This window comes from Nicotiana tomentosiformis, chromosome 6 (assembly GCF_000390325.3).
Source record: "Nicotiana tomentosiformis chromosome 6, ASM39032v3, whole genome shotgun sequence".
Classification (NCBI taxonomy): domain Eukaryota; kingdom Viridiplantae; phylum Streptophyta; class Magnoliopsida; order Solanales; family Solanaceae; genus Nicotiana; species Nicotiana tomentosiformis.
This window is the reverse complement of record NC_090817.1, coordinates 64,992,716-65,017,678: the sequence shown is the minus strand read 5'-3', so window position 1 is coordinate 65,017,678 and position 24,963 is coordinate 64,992,716. Positions and strand designations below refer to the sequence as shown.

The 24,963-nt window shown below is 40.6% G+C and overlaps 2 protein-coding genes across 2 annotated transcripts; one reads left to right on the top strand and one right to left on the bottom strand.

Moving 5' to 3' along the window:
• The first annotated feature begins 2,136 nt into the window (after nucleotides 1-2,136).
• Nucleotides 2,137-2,694, top strand: LOC138894116 (uncharacterized). The gene has a single exon (XM_070178795.1). It carries the CDS (start codon nucleotides 2,137-2,139, stop codon nucleotides 2,692-2,694), a length of 558 nt encoding a protein of 185 aa, XP_070034896.1.
• Nucleotides 2,695-12,500: 9,806 nt separating this feature from the next.
• Nucleotides 12,501-13,067, bottom strand: LOC104092665 (uncharacterized). The gene has a single exon (XM_009598321.2). The coding sequence runs from the start codon at nucleotides 13,065-13,067 to the stop codon at nucleotides 12,501-12,503; it is 567 nt and encodes a 188-aa protein (XP_009596616.2).
• Nucleotides 13,068-24,963: the final 11,896 nt, after the last annotated feature.

Below are 24,963 nucleotides of genomic sequence, written 5' to 3'. Positions count from 1 at the left end.
GCTTCTTTGTGATCCAAATATCTTGAGTTGATTAACTTGTCATATTCTCGTGCTATTATTGTTATTGTTGTTGATGTTGTACTCAGTTTGTCGAGCCGAGGTATATGCGCGGTTATGGTACTGACACTATTTAGATGAAATGTTGTTGAATATGGGCACATGTTGTTAAAGTCATTCTATTGTGATGTTGTATTTTTTTACACGTGTTATTGTTGGGAGGTTTTGTTCGGGTGTTTGCACGAGGTTTCTGCCGTGCTATTGTTACTATTGATATATGCACATGCGGTGTGACAAGGCGGACTATATATATAGGTTTGCACATTTGGCGAGACAAGATGGGAATATTATTATGCGCGTGCGGAGATACAAGGCAGGCATTTACTTTATTATTGCGCACGTGGCGAGTCAAGGTGGGCTATATCGGGGATTGATTTGTGATGACTTGTGATGGCCTGGGGGCATTGTTTTTGTTGATATTTGTGTAGTGTTGTGCCTAACCTGTGTGAGTTTTACTTGGTGCAAATTGTGGGGATCATCCCTTATGTGTCGTTCATTTTTCTCTACTCTTATTCGTTGGCCCGAACTGTGATAGAACACCTGCACAAGCATACACGTACTTTATCACCCTATCGGTTAAGAAGATGAACATTGATGCTACCGATCATTTGTACGTACACAGTCTACTTGTCTTATATGTGAGATTGGTTCTATTGGCACATGAGTCGTCCGTGCAGTTATCAGTTGTAATGAGGGCACAAGATGCCAAGTGATTAGGGTTCATGAATTGGGACCCGCAAATTGTGTGAGTTTTAAGGTTTGGTACCTCGTGGGGATTATTGAATAAACCTGGTGTGAAAGCGGTTATTCTTATGAAGTTACTACTTGTCTTTCCTTTATTTGTTTTTACTGGATTTAAACTGCACCCAGCTTACTCTACTGTGTTATTACTTGTGGTGTCCCGCTGCAAATTGTTGCTTCTATTTCCTATTCCAAGCACTGCATTATTGTTGTCATTATGCGAAGTTCTGTAGAGATATCACATTCTGTTAGTTCTATACCTATACTTGTTCCGGTTATCTAGTCCAGTAGGTGTCTTGACTGTCCCTCGTCACTACTCCACTGAGGTCAGTCTTTATACTTACTGGGTACCGCTGTGGTGTACTCATACTACACTTCTGCACATGTTTGTGCAGATCCAGGTAATTTGGAGTCAGTCAATCGCTAGCTAGCTATACAGATCTTGCTGTGGAGACTCAAGGAAAACTCGCTATTGAGTTCACAGGCCTCGGAGTCACCTTCTGTTATTGTACTTACATTGTTTATCTCTATTTCAAAATAGTCGTATTTAGGGGTTTTTGTAGCAAACTCAGTAGAGCCTATAACATGTACTATCGGTTTTGGGAATTGTAAGTTGTATAATAAGGTTTTATTTCGTAATTATTAATTGTTGGTCAAATTCTTCTATTAATTCAGTAAGTCTTAGGCTTACCTAGTCTTAGAGACTAGGTGCCATCACGACATCTTACAGAGGGAAAATTTGGGTTGTGACAAGTTGGTATTAGAGCTCTAGGTTCATACGTGCTACGAGTCATAAGCAAGTTTAATAGAGTCTTGCGGATCGATGTGGAGACGTCTGTACTTATCTTTTAGAAGCTACGGAACTATTAGGACAGTTTCACTTCTTCATTTCCTATCGTGCGAGTTTATTGATCTCGCAGTTTGAGCTTTTATTATTCTATTCTCTCACAGCTGGTGAGGACACGAGCTGCAGTTACTGATGACATTGCCCCCGGAGCAGGTGTCGCTAGGGGTAGAGGTAGAGGCAGCGGCCGAAGAGGAGCACGTGCCTCAACGAGGGCACCTACTAGAGGAGAAGCTGAGGAGCCGCCAGTAGCTCTAATTGGGGGACAGGTATAGGAGGCGCCTGTTCTTACCCCCGAACTTCAGGAGACTTTAGCACAGTTATTGAGCATGTTTGGTACATTGGCTCAGGCAGGGTTAATTCCGGTTGTACCAGCTACTTCACAGATCGGGGGAGGAACTCAAACTCCCGTAGCCCGTACTCCAGAGCAGCGAGTCCACATTGGTCAGGTTCCAGGTGTCATGGCAACTCAGCCTATGGTCCCAGTTTAGACCATGGTTAGGGCCACAGCGTCTGAGGAAGAACAACTAAGACTTGCAAGGTTCAAGAAGTATGACCCTCCTACTTTCAGTGGTTTGGCTTCAGAGGATGCACAGGGTTTTCTAGAGAAGTGCCACCGCATTCTCTGCACTATAGGTATAGTAGAGACGAGTGGGGTTGCTTTTACTATGTTCCAGCTTAAGGAAGCGGCATATCAGTGGTGGCGAGCGTATGAGTTGTGTAGCCCGGACGATGCATCTTCACTTTCATGGGTTCAGTTTTCAGAGATGTTCATAAGAGAGTTTGTTCCTCAGACCCTTCGGGATGCATGGCGCGCGGAGTTTGAGCAGCTGCACCAGGGCACTATGTCCGTGTTAGATTATGTTATTAGATTCAGTGATTTGTCCATACATGCACATGCTTTGATCACTGCAGTTAGAGAGCGAGTCCGTAGATTCATTGAGGGGCTCACACATGATATCCGGTTCAGCATGGCTTGTGAGTTTGAGTCAGATGTTCCATTTCAGAAGGTGGTAGAGATCGCCCGCCAATTAGAGGGCATGTGGGACTAGGAAAGAGAGGACAGGCGGGGTCAGGAGAGAGAGGACAGGGAGGCTAAAAGGTCTCGCAGACCGGAGAGATCTAGTGGTCCTCATTTTGGAGGCAGGGTACGACATGGTATAGGTTTTATGGGTCAGCTAGTTCAGTTTGCACTTCAGGCTTCATACAGTGTTTCAGGTACCCATGGGTCTCAGAGTACCCGTACCGCACATGTTCTACCGCCACGTCAGCCGAGAGGTTTCTTTGAGTGTGGAGATACCAGCCACATGGTGAAGGATTGTCCCAGACTCCAGATATAAGTGTCACAGTGGGGTATTCAGGCTATGAGTTCGATTCCAGCTGCTGATATCCCTACACCACCAGCTTGGGTTACAGGTCAGGCAAGTAGATGGCACCTAAGAGGGGGAGGCCCATCCCATTGATGTGTTTCCTACAGTAGGCCTGAGGCCACTACACGAGATGATGTTGTACAGGTATGGTTTTGATTTGTCATAGAGTAGCATCATTCGTATTTTATTTTGGTTCTGTTTATCGGGACGAGTCCTCCTATTTTGCATCACATGTGAGTGAGTTTCGTAAATTAGTACTCTGCTTATGTGTTTATCCCTGCTGGGAGATTCTATAGTGGTAGCCCATTTCCACCATTTTGTTTTTACTCATTATTGAGAGTTATGAGATTTTGAGTGACTTTTGTTCCTCATTCGGTAGTTTTGATGTGAGCTCTGGGTGATGGGTTACGACTTGTGATTTAGATGCTCTGCCGGTGTGAGAGTTCAGTACGTGTTGTGATTTTTGTCGGCGAAATTGAATTAGTGGAAGGTTTTGGTTGGTGTGATGTGTACGCTACCTACAATTCAGAGCTGAGAATGGGATCCTCGCTTCTTCATGTGATTTGATACGTTTGAACCGGGCTGCATGCCGCGGTGGAGTTATATCAGGGTGAGATCCTTGTGATTTGTTCATATACTTTGATTCTTCCTTGCTAAATCGATTCGTAGAATGGTACTGATAGGGAGTTGTGCCTTTCGGGCTTGTTTGATAGTTCTCTCGTGTGTTTCTCTTTGTATGTTCAATCATATTCGCGTTGTGCCCCAGTGGTGTCAGGTGTGACTTGTTGATTCGGGTGAGTAATGATGAGGTCTTCATGTTTATTGCATCGTTGTAAGTGTTCTGAAGGTTTGAAATAGGGTTCTAATGGATATGAGGCTAATTGCTGGTACTGGATTTGATTACGGGAAGCTATGGTGATTAGAGATATTGTTATGGGCCTATGTGTCTGCTACGTCATGTGGTTGTACCTTGTGGGTGTAGGCATAAGTTTTTGCAGCCGGTGGAGTCTGATACCGGGTATGGATGTAGGAATCAGGTCTTTTGCAAATGATTAGATGGTGAGAATTTCGGTTCTAAGGCTTATTGATATTGGTGAAAGGGCTAAATTCCAGTTGAGGTGGTGTCATCGGGTTTATGTGGATTGGGGTGACGTGGGGTCACCCGCGAGTGTAATTAGGATGAATACATTCAGTGATTTGATGACTTCTAGATGATTCTTGGCACGTTCGAGGACGAACGTTTATTTAAGAGAGGGAGAATGTAATGACCCAACCAGTTATTTTAAGTATTAGTGCTCTGTTTGGTGGCTTAAGGTCTCGAGAAGCTTTGTATTATGTGTTATGACGTGCGTGCATAGTCGAGTTTGGATTTCGTATCATTCGAGATTGATGTGGAAGAAGGATTCGTGTTTTAGAAGCTTAAGCGGTAAGAGTTAACCGGAATTTGTCTTTTGTGTAGATGACTCCGTAATAGAATTTTTTTGGTTCCAATAGTTTTGTATGATGATTTTTGACTTAGGCGTGCATCCGGATTTGGATTTGGAGGTCCGTAGGGTAATTTGAAGCATTTCGGCAAAAATTGGAAAGTTGATGTTTTTGGAAGGTTAATGGGTTTGACCAAGAGTTGACTTTGGTGTTATTAGTGTCGGATTTCGATTCCGAGAGTTGGATTAGCTCCGTTATGTCATTCGGAACTTGCATGCAAAATTTGACATCATTCTGGGTTGATTTGGTATATTTCGGCATGAGTTTTGGAAGTTGAAAGATTTGGAATTTCATAAGTTTGATTCGAGGTGCGATTCATAATTTCGACGTTGTTTGGTGTGATTTGAGGCCTCGAATAAGTTTGTATCGTGTTTTAGGACGTGTTGGTATATTTGGTTGAGGTCCCAGGGGCCTTGGGTGGATTTCGGATGGATAACGGATTGGGTTTTTGGACTTAAGAAATGCTGAAGGGTTTTGGACTGGTGTCCTCGCACCTGTTATGGAGTTGACCGCAGGTACGCGATCGCATAGGCGAGGCTCTTATCGTAGAAGCGAAAGGGGAAGGACTGGGCAGTTGTCGCAGGTGTGAAGTATTTTCCGCACCTGCGTGATCGCGGATGCGAAGATGAAGACGCAGGTGCAAGAAGGGATGGGCTTGGCAGCCTTTGTAGATGCGGAAAATTGGTGCGCATCTGCGTCTCCGCAGAAGCAGAATATTGGATGTAGAGGCGAGATGGAGCACATAAGTGATTTGGGCATGCGCACCTGCTGTTGCGCAGAAGCGGAAGGATATCCGCAGGTGCGATAGGGAAGCTGGTCAGTGGACTTCGCAGGTGCGGTTCTTTTGTCGCAGAAGCGACGTCGAGGAAGCGGCTAGTTATGTCGCAGGTGCGGTCATACCTGGGCAGAATCATATAAGTCGAGGGTTTGACCATTTTCAACATAGTTTGAGTTGTAGACCTTTGTTTTGGGAGATTGTTCGTGGGATTTTCAAGCAAATCATTGGGGTAAGTGTTCTTCACCGGAAATTTATTATATTCCGTGATTCCATCTTTATTTTTCTTTTATAATTAGTGTTTTGAGTTGAGGAAAATGGGAAATTTTGAAGAAATCTTTCAAAATATAAATTGATGATTTGAAGGACGAATTGAGGTCGGAGATTGATAATTTTGGTAGAGTTGAACTCGATATCAAATGGGTGTTTGATTTTTGTAATTTTGGTCGGGTTTCGAGACGCGGGCCCGAGTCGACTTTTTGGAGCGATTTTTCAATTCTTAGCTAAGATTATTATTTTATTATTTAAATTAGATTTCTATAGTTATAATTATAGTATGAAATTATTTTGGCTAGATTCAAGTCGTTCGGAGTTGGAAATCGAGGGATAAGGTCGTTTGGCACGTGAGTCATCCGTGCAGTTATCAGTTGTAATGAGGGCTCAAGATGCCAAGTGATTAGGGTTCATAAATTGGGACCCGTGAATTGTGTGAGTTTTAAGGTTTGGTACCTCATGGGGATTATTGAATAAACCTGGTGCGAAAGCGGTTATTCTTATCAAGTTACTACTTGTCTTGCCTTTATTTGTTTTTCACTGGATTTAAACTGTACCCAACTTAATCTACTGTGTTATTACTTATGGTGTACCACTGCAAATTATTGCTTCTATTTCCTATTGCAAGAACCGTATTATTGTTGTCATTATGCGTAGTTCTGTAGAGATATCACACTCTGTTAGTTCTATACCTATACTTGTTCCGGTTATCTAGTCTAGTAGGTGTCTTGACTATCCCTTGTCACTACTCCACTGAGGTTAGTCTTGATACTTACTGGATACCGCTGTAGTGTACTCATACTACACTTCTGCACATGTTTGTGCAGATCCAGGTAATTTGGAGTCAATCGATCGCTAGCTAGCTGTACGGATCTTGCTGTGGAGACTCAAGGTAAACCTGCTGCTGCGTTCACAGGCCTCGGAGTCACCTTCTGTTATTGTATTGCACTGTTTATCTCTATTTCGAAATAGTTCTATTTAGGATTTTTTGTAGCAAACTCAGTAGAGCTTATGGCTTGTACTACTACTTTTGGGAATTGTAAGTTGTGTAATAAGGTTATATTTCCTTATTATTAATTATTGGTCGAATTCTTCTATTAATTCAGTAAGGGTTAGGCTAACCTAGTCTTAGAGACTTGGTACCGTCAAGACATTCTACGGAGGGGAAATTTGGGTCATGACACGGGGAGGGCAGCCCAACCTAGAGTTAAACTCCACTCCCAAATACCCTTAAGCACTAACAACATGTATTCCTTTTAGGTTTAAATGCCAATGAGGCCCTTTCAATGTAAACTAAATGCTATAGCATTACTTACCACAAAAATATACTTTCCCTCCTAACATAAGAATACACAGTCTACATTTGATACCAAATCATATTAAGTGAATTTTAAAGGTTTGACTTTCGAATACACAGGAGAGGAGCAGAAACATCAGAAGCCTATTGTTAAAGTTCTGATCATTATAGAAGAGCACACTCAAAGGGAAGGCAAGCTATACAAGGTTTATATATATAGCAACATAAAGATACAGATGCTCCTGTCTCTGGCAAACCAACTGTGAACTGATTGGTTTGCTTCTAGCACACACATGGGTTGATGATACTAAAGATTCAGGCAAAACAATTATGTCTGGCCAATTTTATAGAAGATATCAGAAATAGGATTGAACTCTCAACATGACTACAAGTTCATAGATTTGAACATGGGATCCCTAAGGGGTAAACAGAGTCATATCCTTAATAGTGTTATCCCAAAACAAGCTATCATATTCAGATAGTATCAACAAAAGATCTCATAAGGTTAAGGATCAGGTTTAGTTTCTGATTGACAATAAGGAAAGGAATGGGGTGGTTTAGGACAAAGCATGAAATCAGGAATTAAACAGGAATATACAGTATTAAGTCATATATATATATGAACACTTCAAGTGAGGTGGTGACTTCATATAGACAGAAGAGCTTTGCACATTACGGGATCAAGTTAAATATGTCATGAAGAGAAGGAATTCAGATAAAGGAAGTATTGTATCAAAACAAGTCTAACTCAGACATATAGTCTAGCTTAGCATCTAAATGTAAAGTAGTCATGCTTTAGTTTCTTTTTAAAAATTATCACCTGATTACAACATAATAACTAAGTCCTATTTTTATGGAAGATAATCTTAAATATAGATGCATGTAAGCTTCACAAAGTCAACAGTAGTTTAACGAGATTAAAGACAGGGAAGTACTACACTAAGTAAATTTTGAATTAAACATGCAACAGCAGGTCCTAACTAAACATGAGACAACTAAATTTAACTTAACAACAACCACTAGTCAACTATAGCAGAACATGATCATGACTTGCTCTATGAGGAGGAAGATAGCTTAACCTTAATCAGAATATATACAGTAGAGGTTCATGAAAAGAAGATAATTTAACTCAAACACGATGGTTTCATGCAAATGGATCCTACAGTTAGGTATAACCATGAGAACGTCCAGAAGTTACCTTCAGAGTTAACAGAAACAGGTATAGGGAAGAAAAACATCTGAGCACTTAGATATTAATGCTTAAGTTAAAGGATATGAACTTATGAACTTTCATATTCATCTTATTCAGGATTATCAAACAATTGACTCGACTATAAGACATAGAATACATGGAAACAATATGTAAAGGCAAAGATCACTGCAGAATCCTCAATGAAAGGCTGTGAAGTTTAGGTAAGTATGAAAAATCATTCAAAACACATTACAACTTAAACATGTAGACCGTTAGAGCTCAGAAACAAAAATCATCAAGAATCACTCAATAACTTAATTAATCATCAATTAAAGACTCAAAAGGCATGACAAATGATCACAAGCAGACAATATACTATCATAATCAGAACATAAACTTTCCCATGATAATTACAAACATCATAAACTACTGTAATTCTCATAAGATAACTAGAACCTTAATAGCATTAAGGGGAGATGAGCAAAAGAGAGAAATGAGGAATATACTGATTCTTTTCAGGGCAGCAGACCAAACGAGGATCTCTCTTAGTGCTTAATACCCCAAAGCTTCAAGTTCAAAGCAGCAATAGTACTCAAAAACAAAGAAAAAGATTTAGTAAGAAACCCTAGGTTTTGAAAAATCAGAATTACTCTTAGAGGATAGTGTAGCAATTTTTCTTCAGTGTTAGGTGTGTGGTTTTCGTGTGTTTGGTGAGAACATTAAAGGCCCCTTTTTTAGTACCATTTAAGGCTCTAGGATTTCACAAATTCAAATTAGTAGTGGAGAGTGACACATGGTAGTTGATGATAGCGATATTGAGTAAGAATAGAAAGAACCAGAGGGGAAAAACAATGTTGAGCTTACCTGATAGGAGGAATCGACCGTTGAAGGCAAAGAACCAACGGACAAACCCCAATGTCCAGAGGTCACTACGTCTGACCTCTGGACAAGAATAATGATGATGGTGCTGAAGAAATTAAACCATGCATGCCATGGATTTGAAAACACAGAGGAAAGAACAGGCGAACTCAGTAACACAATTTTGGGTCTTAGGGCTTGATTTGGTTTTTGAATTATATCGGCGAAATGGGAAAGAATAGCAGGATTCGCTGATAGTAGGGGACATATAGGCGTTTCAGGCTTTGATTGAGATGACTTTGGACAATTTTGTGCATGGTTTTGGAGACTGATGGGTTAAGGCAGGAGGAAAGTAAAGAGCATTTTAAGAAGCTAGGGAAGCCGGGTGAGGGGGAAATGTTTTAGGGTTTGAGAGATAGCGATCGGTCTCTGAGGTTAAAGTTTGGGAAGGGATCTGGGCCGTTGATCTTTTAGATCAACGATCCTGATATTTAGCAATTTAACGGGTTTTATTGAGGAAAAATGGAGATCATTGGATCCTTGTAATCCAACGGTTAAGATAAAATCTTGCGGTGGTTTCAAATAATGAGAAAAGAAGGATTAAACCTGGTCCGTTGATGGTGTGAATCGACGGCCGGGATTGCTTGTATTTGTTTTGTTAGTGGTATTAGAGAGTGACGTGACGTGCCGTGATTGGTGCAAATAGAATGGCTTGGTTTGCTACAGTAGAGAGATGGGGCTGTTTGGACTGGGTGCAATTTTGTTTGGGCTTGAGTAATCGGGCCAAAAATAATTTAAAAATTTCCATTTTGTCTTTGATTTGAGAATTACAATTGTAGCCTTTGTTTTTTAATTCCCTTTTGAATTTAATTTGTATAAATTTAATGATTTTTCAATAAATGTGGCAAAATTATATTTATTATATATACTACTAATTACTTTAATTAATTAGCTATAATAATACATTATTTTCCTAAATTGTAACACTAATTTCGTATTTCACATAATAATCTAATTAACTAGAAATTAAAGAGTAATTTATCATTAATTATAGAACCTATGTAATGTATATATAAGAATTATTTTAATAATCTTAAAAAAAGTGAATACATTTGCAATTACATAATGTTAATACTAGGCGATTAATTTTAAAAACTAATACTTGATTAATTTGTAAAAATAGATATGTATTGCTAGAAAATACTTTGAAAATAGTTATTGTACATTATTAAGTATAAATAAATTAATTTACAAGGGAGGGTCAAAATTGGCGGTCAACAGTTGCCCCTCTTTGACCGGAGACGATGAAAGAGTTTTTGGGGAAAGAAATTGAACCAAAGCCAATTTTGTCTCGCCTTAGGCACGTATTGCATGAGTGGCATGAAGATTGCAAGATTGAGTTAAGAGAGAATCTGGGAGGATTTGGTAATATTGGGGATATTGGGGCCGATTTCTAGCTTTGAGTTGCTTACATACCTCGGGCATAACGAGGATCAGGCCTCATGTAGTTCTGGAGTGAAGACTTTTAGGAAGCGACACTTGCAGGAATTATCCCAGTATCGTATTATGACGATACAGCGAGATAGAAGATTGGGCAATCATGATATCTTGAATTTTGCGGCTTGATTTGAAGGATTTGAAATTTTTTAGTTTCACTGATCGTCTTAAGCTTGGATCTTAGGCCCACTAATGGGTTGGCTATCCCCATAGCATTGTAGTTCGGTCTGCTACTAAGAAAAAGTTTCACGTTGCGGTGTTTGTTCCTATAAAACAAATGAAATACATACATACCAATATATTGTAATGCAGAATATATTAAGGTGCGATGTAAATGATGCTTGGCTGCCGGCGAGCCGTTATTTGGGATACTTGATCTTGACTCGATTTGTTAGCGGGGTTGTGTACTGTTCCGTAGCTATCGGAGCATTTGAAAATTGTCTCCGCTTGTTGGGAGAGATTTGTACTGCGAAATGTCTCCGCTTGTGGGGAGATCTTGATTTGTAAAGTGCGTCTCCGCTCGTTGGGAGAGCTTTGCACTGAGAAATGCCTATGCTTGTCGGGAGAGCTTGATTTGTAAAGTGCGTCTCCGCTCGTTAGGAGAGCTTTGCACTAAAAATGTAAAGTAACCTCAGCTTAGGAGTGATTGACTAAACTGTAATCATGCCTGAAGCTGCATGAGCAAAATATTAAAACATTCAAAATAATAGTAAATGAAATGAAAGCATGGCCAAGAGATACTCTTGACTGTGAAACTAAGTGGCGGCCATCGATTGGCAGAACATTGGTGACGAGGTTTGTGATTGTCTATTCTGGTATCTGTTGCGATGGAGCGGGGATGTGAATTGCTTTGTTGGATGTTTATTGTTTGCTATATACAAGGCTCCGATTGGCGAAGCCAACGTTTGATTTGTACAGTGCACTCCGATTTATTGAGCTGACGGTTTGCTATATACAGGACTTCAACCTGTGAAGTCGATGTTTGATTTGTACAGGATGCTCCGAGTAGTTGAGCAGACAGTTTACTATGTACAGGACTTTAATCGGTGAAGTCGACGGCTCGTTTTGTACAAGATGCTCCTATTAGTTGAGCAGGCAATTTGCTATGTACAGGTTTTTCCGTATCAGTTGTCTGATTCCGAGGTACCTATAAAGGATTCAAAAGTTAGATTTAGCTGTACTAGAAAATTCTAAGAGAAAAAGGAAAAGAGATAATCTTAGGAAAATGGTGAGTCCATCATTTGCCCCAGTGTGGTCCTAGTGCTTCCTTACTCCCTGTCTACCCTGTACTCAAAGAAAACTTCTTTGGGGGGAGGGGGGGAGTTGGTTTGTGTCAACCACAATGTTGGTTTGCCCCAACCTTGGACATGATTGTGCCGTGAGGTTCGGTAGATGGAACAGATTACTACATATATGTTTTGTTTTATAAAACATTTTTAAAATACTTTGTTTTTTAAGGCAAATGTCGTCATTCCGGATTATGTCAGGTTGCGAAGGGTTCTCTACACGCGAGCATGTCCTCCTGAAACTTTGTCCTGTTGCTGTCGATTCTTTGTGATGTTTCTAACAATGTAGCTGCTTGTTGTTGCGATTGCATCCTAATTTTAAATAATGCATTACAAGGCTTTCCTAAGGTTATAACTGAACATTTTCAAGTTGTCTACGTATCCAAAACAGATTCAAGTCTGAATGTAGTTCGTGGATTATGATGAAATATGATGAAAATGACCGAGCCTGACTCAGGAAGCTTACGTATCCAAATCGAATCAGGTCAAGATGTAGTTCGATTACAATAGATTTGAAATGATGAGATTAAGAATGAAAATAGCCGAGTCTGACTTGGACATCCTACGTATCCAAGTAGAATCAGGCCAGAATGTAGTTCAATTACAAAAGATGACGAAATCCGATGAGGATTGCCTATGTATTCCTTTCTGAGGAAATCAAGTCGGCTTAGTTCCTGAGCGACATACAAAAATGATATTTGGTTTTTCTATTACAAGAGAAAGGGGGAGAGAAACCTATCCCTATGTGGGTTGCCTACGTATCCCTCCGTGGGAAGTCAGGTTGAATATAGTTCTGTTATATCAAAAACCTAACTCTCTTTGTCTTCAAACATAGTATCTCTTGATCACGTCTAAGTTGATAGGATTCGTGTTGACTCTTCCATCCATTTCTGCCAAGATTAAAGCTATACCCAACAGTTCTCGGTGAACCACGTAAGGACCTTGCCAGCTTGGTGCGAACTTTCCTTTGGCTTCTTCTTGATGGGGAAAGATTTTCTTCAAAACCAGCTGCCCCGGTGTGAATTGGCGAGGCTTCACTTTCTTGTTAAATGTGCTAGCCATCCTGTTCTGATATAGCTTACCATGACATACTGCATCCATTCCTTTTTCATCAATGAGCATGAGTTGTTCCTGCATGACCCGTATCCACTTTGCGTCGTCCAATTTTGCCTCTTGAATGACTCTTAAAAACAGTATCTCAACCTTTGCGGGTATCACAGCTTCACTGTCGTATACCAACATGTACGGCGTTACTCCGATAGATGTTCTCATGGTAGTCTGATAACCCAGTAAAGCGAAAGGTAGTTTCTCGTGCCATTGTCTGTGATTGTCCACTGTCTTACGTAGAATCCTCTTGATATTCTTGTTGGCTACCTTGATTGCCCCTTTCATGTGTGGCCTTTAAGCTGTGGAATTGAAGTGGACGATTCTAAATTTATCATAATTTTCTCTCATGAGGTAGCTGTTGAGGTTAGCGGCATTGTCAGTGATGATAGACTCCGGTGTCCCAAATTTGCAGACAATGTTGTTTCGGACAAAATCAGCCACTACCTTCTTTGTGACAGCCTTGTAAGTAAATGCCTCGATCCATTTAGTGAAATAGTCGATAGCTACCAAGATGAGGCGATGTCCGTTTGATGCTGCGGGCTCCATGGGCCCAATAACGTCCATGCCCCAGGCAGTGAACGGCCAAGGTGAACCCATTACATTTTACTCATTTGGTGGAAACCGGATGAAATCCCCGTGAATCTGGCACTGGTGACACTTTTGCACGTAGCGGATATTGTCGCTTTCCATAGTCATCCAAAAATATCCAGCTCTCAAGATCTTCTTGGCTAATGTGAACTTATTCATGTGGGGTCTGCACGTTCCTACATGTATTTCCTCCAATAGCTCGGTTGCCTCAGTGGAGTCTACACATCTCAACAAACCTAAGTCTGGGGTCCTCCTGTACAAGACTTCCCCGTTGAGGAAAAAGTGTTTTGTCAGCCTCGTGAGAGCTTGCTTTTGACCATTAGTAGCATTCTTCAGGTATTCTCTCATTGCAAGGAATCTCGTGATACTATGGTTTAGCATCTGGTTCTTTATCTACATGGAAGCAATAGGCATGTTGATTCCTGATCTCTACCTCGATAGGGTCGATGTAGTTCTTGTCTGGATGTTGAATCATTGATGAAAGGGTTGCGAGGGCGTCGGCGAACTCATTTTGAATCCTGGGGACATGCTTGAACTCAATCTTTTTGAATATCATGCACATCTCCTTCACGTAGTGCAGGTACGGAAGTATCTTAACTTTCTTGGTGGACCATTCCCCTTGGACTTGGTGTATCAATAGATCGGAATCTCCTATGATCAAAAGTTCTTTGATGTTCATGTCGACTGCCATTCTGATCCCCATGATGCACGCTTCGTACTCAGCCATCTTATAGGTGCAAGGGAATCTTATCTTCGCTAATGCTGGATAATGTTGTCCAGATTCCGAAATAAGGACTGCCCCAATTCCGACTCCTTTGAAAATTGTTGCTCCATCGAAAAGCATTCTCCACCTAGGGTACGATTCTGTAATATCTTCTCCGGCTAATATTACTTCTTCATCGGGGAAATACGTGGTAAGCGGTTCGTAATCCCCATCCACCGGATTCTCGGTGAGGTGATCGGGTAAATCTTGTCCTTTGATAGCCTTCTAAGTTATGTACACAATGTCAAATTTGTTCAGGAGACTTTGCCATTTAGCTAGCTTTCCGGTAGGCATTGGCTTCTGGATAATGTACTTAAGCGGGTCAAGACGAAATATCAGATGCGTGGTGTATGCTGACATGTAATGCCTTAGTTTTTGAGCAATCCAAGTCATAGCACAACAAGTGTGTTCTATCAGGGTATACGTGGCCACGCATGGGGTAAACTTCTTACTCAAGTAGTGGATGGCTTGCTCCTTTCTCCCAGTTTCATCATGCTTCCCCAACATACTACCGAAGGCATTATCCAAGACTGACAAATAGAGTAACAATGGCTTCGTTGGTTCGGGGGGAACCAACACTAGTGAGTTTGAGAGATACTCCTTGATTTTGTCGAAGGCTTTCTGGCACTCTTCTTTCCATTTTGTGGCGACATCTTTCTTCAACAGTTTGAAAATGGGTTCACATATTATCATGGACTAGGCTATAAAGCAACTGATATAATTCAATCTGCCCAGGAAACTCATGACTTCTTTCTTGCTCTTCGGTGGAGGTAACTCTTGAATAGCCTTAATTTTTGATGGGTCCAATTCTATTCCATTCCTTCTTAAAATGAAGCCCAATAGTTTTCCAGCGGGGACTCCGAACACGCACTTTGCTGGGTTTAACTTCATATTGTACCTTTGCAGGCGTTTGAAAAGTTTCCTCAAGTCGTCCAAATGCTCGGAACTCTTTCGAGACTTTATGATGATGTCATCCACATACACTTCAATCTACTTATGAATCATATCGTGAAAGAGGGTTGTCATGGCCCTCATGTAGGTGGCACCGGCGTTCTTGAGACCGAACGACATAACTCTATAATAGTAGACTTCCCAAGGAGTGGTGAAAGTCGACTTCTCTGCATCTTCCTCGTGCATCAAGATTTGATGGTACTTAGCGAAACAATCTACAAACGACTGCAGTTTGTGCTTTGCGCAATTGTCTATGAGGATGTGGATATTTGGCAAAATGAAATAGTCTTTTGGACTAGCTTTGTTGAGATCTCGAAAGTCCACACATATTTTTATATTTCCATCATTCATGGGTACTGGGACGATGTTTGCCAACCAGCTTGGATAGTTGGTGACCCTTACCACATTCCCTTCTATTTGTTTGGTCACTTCTTCCTTTATCCTTAGACTTAAATTCGGTTTGAATTTTTTGGGTTTCTGTTTGACCGGCGGTCTGCTAGGATCGGTGGGCAGTCGATGCGAGATGATGTCAGTACTTAATCCCTGCATATCATCATAGGACCATGCGAACACATCTATGTACTGTCGGAGGAGCTCAATCAGTTTTTCCTTCTGCTCGGCTTCTAGGTGGATGCTGATCCTGGTTTCTTTTACATCTTCTTCGCCTACAAGATTGACCACTTTTGTTTCTTTAAGGTTGGGATTTTTCCGACTCTCCAACTGCTCGATCTCCTACGGGAGATTGTCGGGCATCATGCTCTCATCATACTCCTCATCATATAAGTCGTTGCGCTTAGCGGCTTCGTTACATGTCATAATCGCGGAACACGGGTTTTTAACAGTTTGATTACTGAAAAGAAAAGCTAAGTATAAATAAAGCGGTAAAAAAAGTTACAATATTTGATAAATAATTCTTTTATTTCATCAAAAGGGGAACGTCTTAAGCGTTCACAAGAGGCAAATGATAAAAATAATACAGACACGGTACATGCCTCAATTGACCGTGCGCTTTTCAAAAGAAAACTTTTATAGTTCCATACTACCAATACTCCCGCCGAACCAAAGATGGACTGGCAGTCCACTTCCATAGCTCTTCCCCTAGTTCGGCATCCCTGATAGTCGGTGTCTTGATGCCAGTCCCTTCATAGCATTCTTCAATCATATTCACGAACAGCTTTTACATCCCGTGGATGATATCATCTTCGGGTATTGTACTCTGTATCAGACTTGCAATATACTCTAGCACAAAAACCTTTTTCTCAGAGCTAACGTCATGAGTTTTCCCTTCCGGAGGTTGATATCATATGCCAGCCCTTCCTTTCTGCCCATTATGTTCAATTAGTTCTGTGATTCCGTCTGACTTGGCTCCCAACTCTATTCTTGGCTTGTATCCATATTTCATCATCTCCCTCATAGCCATCTTGGATCTATACGGTGACTGTATTCCCAAGTTCTGTTCAGTCTTCTCTATCTCGGTAGTCTGCATGATTTTCATAACGTGGAAGGCAACTCCATCTAGCCCTTCAATGAATGTAACAGCATAATCCAAATAGGCGGAGTAACCCCACTCACCGTGAACCACGATCTCCTGACATCCCCACTCATATTTCATGCATTGGTTCAAAGTGGATAGCACAGACCTTGACATATATATCCAGGGCTTGGCCAGCAGCAAGTTGTAAGAAGAGGAGATGTCCATTACTTGAGACAACACTGGAAAATCGATCGGCCCAATCTACAAGGCTAAATAAATTTCTCCAATAACATCCTTTTGCGAACCATCAAAGGCTCTCACATTTGCGTGGCTTTCTTTGACTTCCCTCAAATGAATTCCTAACTCTCGTAGGGTGGAGAGCAGACAAATATTGATACCTGACCTTCCATCGACCATCACCCGGGACACCACTTTGTCCCCGCATTTGTCAGTGATGTGAATAGCCTTGTTGTGACTTGCACCTTTGACACGAAGTTCGTCTCTTCTAAAGGTGATCATATTTTCTTCAACCATTTTCCCAATTGTCGCGGCCAGTGCCTCGCTAGTAGTGTTACTTGGTACAATTACCCCACTTAGTACTTTCAATAGGGCATCCTTATGACTGTCGGAACTCATTACTAGATCCATGATTGATATCTGTGCCGGAGTTTTCTTCAACTGCTCTTCCACAAAATACTCTTTGCTTGACATTCTTTTCCAAAACTTGGCGGCTTCTGGGTCTGTTATGTTCCTCCTTGAAATTTTTTCTCTCCTCAGGTTTCCTCCATTGACATCTTTAGGAGCGTAGCATCTCCCAGACCGGGTCATACCACGGGCTGCATTAGAGTCTGTCATTTTGGCCTTTCCCTTTTGCTGGTACGTTCATGGGACAATTTTGTATTCCCGACTTTCTTCGTCTCCTGTAGCAGCGGTAGGCTGTTGCGAATAAGTCTGAACCGTCATTATAGGCCTCAGTTGTACTATAATAATCGGAGCCTTTTGGGAAGGAATCCTGGAGGCTTCTGCATTTCCTATAGTGACAATCGTTCTCTTTAGGTCATACTCTTCATCCAATGCGATCATGTTAGATCCCTAATTTCGATGATTTCCAGTGGATTGCGATTCACATTGGGCGATGCCAGAGTACACTGAATGGCTCCACTCTTGATTAGGGTTTCAATTTCATTTTTTAGCTTAAAACAATCTTCAGTATCATGCCCATGTACATTGGAATGGTACACGCATCTTTTAGTGGCATCAAAATACTTGGAGGGATGTTCAGGAACCCTTCCTTCAATTGGGTGTATCAATCCTGCTCTTCTCAATCTCTCGAATAATTGGGCCAAGGACTCGGCAATCAAGGTATAAGTTCTAGGACCTCTCTCTTCAAAGTTGGGACAAGGGCGTGGTAACAGGTTGGTTTTGATAAGTAGTAGTTTGGACATGAGCATATGGTCGTTATGGGTTTTGGTTATTGTTGGCTCGAGGAGGGTTGTATTATGGTTGAGGATGGTAATATGGCTGGGTATTATATACTGGAGCGTAAGTGGGTGGTGGTGAATGGTTGTTTGGGGAATAAGAGGTGCTTCCGTGATGCGGGTTGGGTTGGTAGTAAGGGACGACTACCGAGACCTCATCTTTCTTCTTCTTTCTGCTACCGATTGACCCTGATTGGATGGCCTTGCTGGCCGCTTGCAATGCTGCCATGGATTGTACTTTACCAGATTTTATGCCCTCTTCTAAGAAATCTCCCATCTTGACCAGCTCGGGGAATTTCTGTCCCATTATTCCCATCATCTTTTCAAAGTATATTCCCTCCTAGGCTTTGATGAAATACTTCATTAGTTAACTATCGTCCAGCGGAGGCTGTGCCCTGGCGGCCTCGAACCTCCACCGACGTGCATACTCTTGGAATGATTAGGATGGTTTTTTTTGTAGGTTCACCAGTGCGAAGCGATCAGGAGTGATCTCTCTGTTAAATCAAAAATGATTCATGAAGTCCTCAGCCATATATTGCCAAGTTCTCCAATTTCGCGGATCCTGTCGAGTATACCAGGGGAGTGCTTCTCCCGTCAAACTCCTTATATATAACTTCATCCTTAGCTTCTCATTCCTCCCGACTGCGACTAATTTGTCACAATATGCCCTTAAATGTGCATGAGTGTCCCCCGTCCCATTGAAGATATCGAACTTTGGGGGTTTGTATCCTTCTGGCATATCTACATCTGGATGAATACACAGATCCTCGTAGCCCAAACTTTCACTTCCTTGGGAAACTTGGAGACTTTTCATTTGCCTTCTTAACATTTGTAACTGCTTAGATACTGACTCTTTTCCTTACGCCTGGCTTCTCTCTCCATCTCGGCGTATTGGTCATTCTCATAAGGCACATTGACTGTGAAACGTGTTGTAAAGATAGGTTCATAAATGGCATATACAGGGGGACGTACCGCTCATGGGTGGTGGCATGTGCCACAAGTATGTGCCTGTCACGAGGATGGGTAGTTGCATTAGTGGTAATAGGTGGGTTTTGTGATGTCTGAGTATATTATGGTACATAGGGAGTGTGAATAGGGGGATTTGGTGGGTTAGTGGGGGTTACTGGAGGAATGACTTAAGTGGTAGGAGCTGAAGTTGAGGTGGTGTTGTTTTGGTGTGATGTGGAAGGAAAATGGTCAGGGAGTGAATCCAAAGAAGGGAATCGAAGTGGTTCAAGAAATGTTGTCATGGACAGGTGTGCTAGTTCCCTGATATGATGTACCTCCTCCCTTAGAGACTCCATTTTCTGGGCCATCCTGGCCACGTGTTCATCATTTCTGGTGTTGTCTGCTATGACCAGAGCATGTTCTGTTGGGCCTTCTGTGGCTAACATATTTCCCTTTTACCTAGATTGTATGGTGGTTCTGCCAGTTTTGGTCGACACAAACCAACTTTCTTTTCTTTTGGGGATAATAATAAAGCGATATAAAAATAAGAAGAAAGAAAAGAAAAGGAATAAGAGTCAGTTTCTTCATTTATACAAGCAAGAAATCACACAGAGCAAATAATTTGTGCATTACAGCTAGTGTGTTTCCTAGAATTCGCAGGGACCTCTCATTACCGGAGGTAGGCCTAATTTGTAGAGATTTGACTAACATTTAGAATTGACACATTTAGATTCGAAGCAATTTGTTTTCATTGATAGTTTGGACTGATACAAGTGGGAACAAAAATTACATCACTGTTTTATAGAACTGCATGAGCTTGGACAACTTGCCCTTTTGGTAAATAAAGAGACAATTGGGTATAAAGGTACAAAGTGGGAAAGAAGGGAAATCAACCAACTCTAATAACCATCCCCTGAGTCATTTCCCATATCATTCTCTTCCTATGGCTCCTCCTCCAGATCCTCCTATGGGTCTTCATCAAACGCCTCCTCATCGTCATTGAATTCAGACTCCTCCTCTGGATCTTCTTCTTGCTCTGTGCTTAACTCTATCTAGATGCATTCCACTACCCGGTCATCGTCTTCAGCAGGTGGCAACATGTGGTCAATGGATCCTGGGACCACCTGACGGTGCATTGAAGTGGTCACCAGGTAATGTGGCAGGATCTCATGGTAAATCTGCAAAGCAGCCACCGCGTCCTCTAACCAGGCTATACCCTCTCTGCTTGGCCGGGCCAGCTCTTCTTCCTCATTAATCCAGACATAATATTTAGGAGTACCCCATGAGTTTTGACCCATAGGCATTGTGACCAGGTTGTTCCACTCTTTTTGTAGCCTTCTTATGGTGGGAATTAGAATATGCTCATTGTACTCATCCTCGTATAGCAATGTACTTGTCCATAGAGGCACATCTTGGATCTTCCCAAACTGTCTGTGGACCCGCAAGGGTGAGTATGGTTGAATACCTTCCAGTCCGATCAACTCAATGTAGTATTTCTGAGGAGTCCTCAAGATTGACCTTCTACCTAACAAGGATAGCCTCCTGTTGATCCATTCTCCAGTCAGATTAGTCATTGTTTTCCTCTACTCTTACTACCCATGTGGGGAGACCTAATTTCTAATTCTTTCATTGTGGTTGCGGATCATATTACTAACTCCTACGAAGTAATCGATGGTGGTCTCACGCTGGAAGAAATGTTCAGTAGCCCAGATCTGAAGCAGCAAGTTACAACCTTTAAAGAAATCATACCCTCGTGCACATGCGGACAAAGCTCTCAGCATCTCAGCCAACACTATCGTCACCAAAATAGCTTAAAGATTGCCCCAGAAGGTCGCCAGAACCACTAGTAACAAGTTGATGTTGATACGGCCCCTTCGTTGCGGGAAGACCAATAGTCCCAATAGTGCCATTGAGAAAGTGATAGGCCTGAGACTCACCCATGTCTCTTAGACACATTGAAACTCCCCTGAATACTATTTGTAGCTTTCACAGTACCCAAACCCGTCGAACAGCTGGTCGAGGCTCACCCATCCGTTCTCGATACTTTTGAGACTCCTACTGTTGGCAAGGCCTAAGGCATCCAAGAACTGGTAATCGGGCATAGTAACTGGTAATATTGGCTTTCTTCCATTGAACTGCAGCTGCGTGAAACTTGTGACTTCTTCCAGTGTCGGTACTAACTCACAGTTGGCAAATTTGAACACCACCTTAGCCGAATCCCAAAATTCTATCAACAGGCGAGTGAGCATGTTATCTGCTTAGATGTTCAGCAATGCGGTTAATGCCTCCAGGTGCATCCGAACCTTATCTCTATGTTCCCGACGAATATTCTTTCACCACTATTTCAACTTATGTGGTGCTCCCATTACCATACTGATTTCAGGGATGTTTTGGTTGATTTCCATTTTCTAAGGTGGGTAAAATAAAGATGTTTGGGTAAGTGTTCGCTTCGGATCTTTAAGTGTCTTGTCAAGTATGTTTGTCTTTTCGCATAAGTCATGTCATTGGGTGCATGACCCGTTGACATTAGGGTGGCTTTCCTAATTGTGTGTCGGTGCCAAGGACCGACTCACCTAAGATTTATGCAGTATGACCTACTTTACTAGAGTAGAGTATTTCCTACTTTTAAATTGGACTGAAGACTGCGAGAAGTTATGTCAGTTGACCTGACAAAGCCATTCTCTAAAAGTAGAGAGTTTTGAAAAGAAGGTTCGGAGGGGTGTAAGAGACAACCCCCGCATGCCATTGTGTATGATAATGTACGGCCAAGACTCGATAGGAAGAAATGTGATGACAGTATATATAAAGCAGTAACTGACAAGGGTGTAGCAGCAATAAGCATGATAATTATAAAGAGCAAATAAAGCAGGTAAGCAAGTAATTGCAAATTTATCTATAATTAAAGCAATGTATAAATAAATCTAGATGCCAAATTAGTCTAAGTCTGCTAAGGTCAGAACCTAAGTAGGGTTTCCCCAACGGATTCGCCATGTTATTGCACCCTATTTTGCACTAGTCAAGACAGGATTCAGCTTGTGGTTTCTCTGTTGTTAATGAAAGAGAGTCTCCACCTAATATTTAAAGGTATACTAGGTTACTTATTTAATTACTAAGTTACATTTTTTACTGGTATGCTAACCGGTAATATTATGGGTAAGGGTTCTTGTTCTTCAAATGGGTAGGTGTTAGGCACCCCTTAAAATCTACCTGAGGTGCCTCCATAGGACTTAGACTAATTTTAATGGATCAATTATATCAATTATTTATACTATTCTTAATTACTATTAAAAGCACGGCTTACTATATATATCTAAGGGAGGGTATCTAAAAGGGATGTAAGACTTAAGAGGGATGTGAAATTATAAAAGAGTCTAGAGATAGGTTAAAAGAGTTCTGAAAATAGTCCATATTTTATAAGGCTTGTAAAAAGAGGTTAAGTTATGAAAACAGTTAACTTAAGGAATAAATGTTTATATAACTCTAAAAGATATTTGTAAGAAAGTAAACCTAAATGTACCTTAATTCTCAAATCTGAAGAGGAGCAATCTTTGAAAATTCATTTGGGCGATAGTATTTCACTTTTTTATGAAAATATGATTTACCTCTTGTTAGTAAAACCGGTGATGCTTTTCTGATTTTTCTTTCTGAAAACGGGGTTGCTGTTCTTGACAAAATTCTAGGCTTCAAAAGTCTTTAAGAAAAACCAAGTGAGCGATGAGATTATAATGATGCGGGCAGATTATAATTAGCGAAATGAGGATTAGTTACTAACTAATTCCTTTTAAATCCTATATTATTTATAACTTGCCTATGTTTCATATGATATTAAATCATGAAGATAAAATATGAGATCTAATATATGCGTGTTAAATACATGCTAACAAAATACGATAAAATGACACGACAGTAGGTAAAAGCAGTGAAGCAATAAACTAGATTAAAGAAACAATAAATAATAACGAAGGAAATGATGGAAAGAAGACCGGACTCTGATGGTTGGGCCTCAAGAAGGTAGGCCCAGCAATTGAAAGATACAGCTACAGCTGACTGGACCCTCCAGAAAACTGCAATAAGGCTGGGACTTGGGCCTGAGTTCCTTAGGAACTAAACATGCCAAAATGATGTACATGCCCAAAAAGAGAGAAAATCATTAGACACACACTCCATATGTTCAACATATTCAACCATGTATGAAATGTACATAAACAAACGACTGGAATAAGAAACTATCAATATCCAAATACTATGGGAAATTATACTAATATGGTAGTAATACATGGCAAATAATTTACATTGATAAGATTTCGTTATCATTAAACACTAAACCCCTAAAGAATCAAATGTGTCGATGAGTTAAGGGCTAAAGAGGAAGTTCTGCTCAAGGTCGATGCCCCCTTTGAATCCCTGACACTTCAAAGTTTCCAAGGTACTCAAGGCCCAGGGCAATGCTTGTGTCGGGGACGGCAGCCCAACCTAGAGTTAAACTCCACTCCTAAATACCCTTAACCACTAACAAAATGTTTTCCTTATAGGTTTAAATGCCAATGATGCCCTTTCAATGTAAACTAAATGTTATAGCATTACTTACCACAAAAATATACTTTCCCTCCTAACATAAGAATACATAGTCTACATTTGATACCAAATAAAAGAATACATATTAAGTGAATTTAAAGGTCTGAATTTCGAATACACACATAAGAGGAGCAGAAACATCATAAGCATATTATTAAAGGTTTGATCATTAGAGAAGAGCACACTCAAAGGGAAGGCAAGCTATACAAGGTTTATATATACAACAACACAAAGATACAGATGCTCCTGTCTCTGGCAAACCAATTGTGAACTGATTGGTTTGCTTCTAGCACATACATGGGTTGATGATTCTACTTAGCACTTTAAGGGTCATCAATAAAGATTCAGGCAAAACAATTATGTCTGGCCGCTTTTACAGAAGATATCAGAAATAGGGTTGAACTCTTAACATGACTACAAGTTCACAGATTTGAACATGGGATCCCTAAGGGGTCAACAGAGTCATATCCTTAATAGTATTATCCCAAACAAGCTATCATGATCACACAGTATCAATAAAAGACCTCATAAGGTTAAGGATCAGGTTTAGTTTCTGATTGGCAATAAGGAAAAGAATGGGGTGGTTTAGGACAAAGCATGAAATAGGGAATGAAACAGGAATATACAGTATTAAGTGAGATATATATATGAACACTTCAAGGGAGGTGGTGACTTCATATAGACAGGGAAGCTTTGCACATTACAGGATCAAGTTAAACATGTCATGAAGAGAAAAAATTACATATAAAGGAAGTATTGTATCAAAATAAGTCTAACTCAGACAAATAGTCTAGCTTAGCATCTAAATGTGAAGTAGTCATGCTTTAGTTTTTTTTAAAAAAATTATCACCTGATTACAACATAATAACTAAGTCCTATTTTTATGGAAGATAATCTTAAAGATAGATGCATGTAAGCTTCACAAAGTCAGCAGTAGTTTAAAGAGATTAAAGACAGGGAAGTACTACACCAAGTAAGTTTTGAATTAAACATGTAACTGCAGGTCCTAACTAAATATGACACAACTAAATTTAACTTAACAACAACCACCATTCAACTATAGCAGAACATGATCATGACTTGCTCTATGAAGAGGAAGATATCTTAACCTTAATCAGAATATATATACAGTAGAGGTTCATGAAAAGAAGATAGTTTAACTTAAACAATATAGTTTCATGCAAATGCATCCCACAGTTAGGTATAACCATGAGAATGCCCAGAAGTTACCTTCAGAGTTAACGGAGACAGGTATAAGGAAGAAAAGCATCTGAGCACTTAGATATTCATGCTTAAGTTAAAGGATATGAACTTTCAGATTCATCTTATTCAGGATTATCAAATAATTGACTCGGCTATAAGATTAATCAAATACGTGGAAACAATATGTAAAGTCAAAGATCA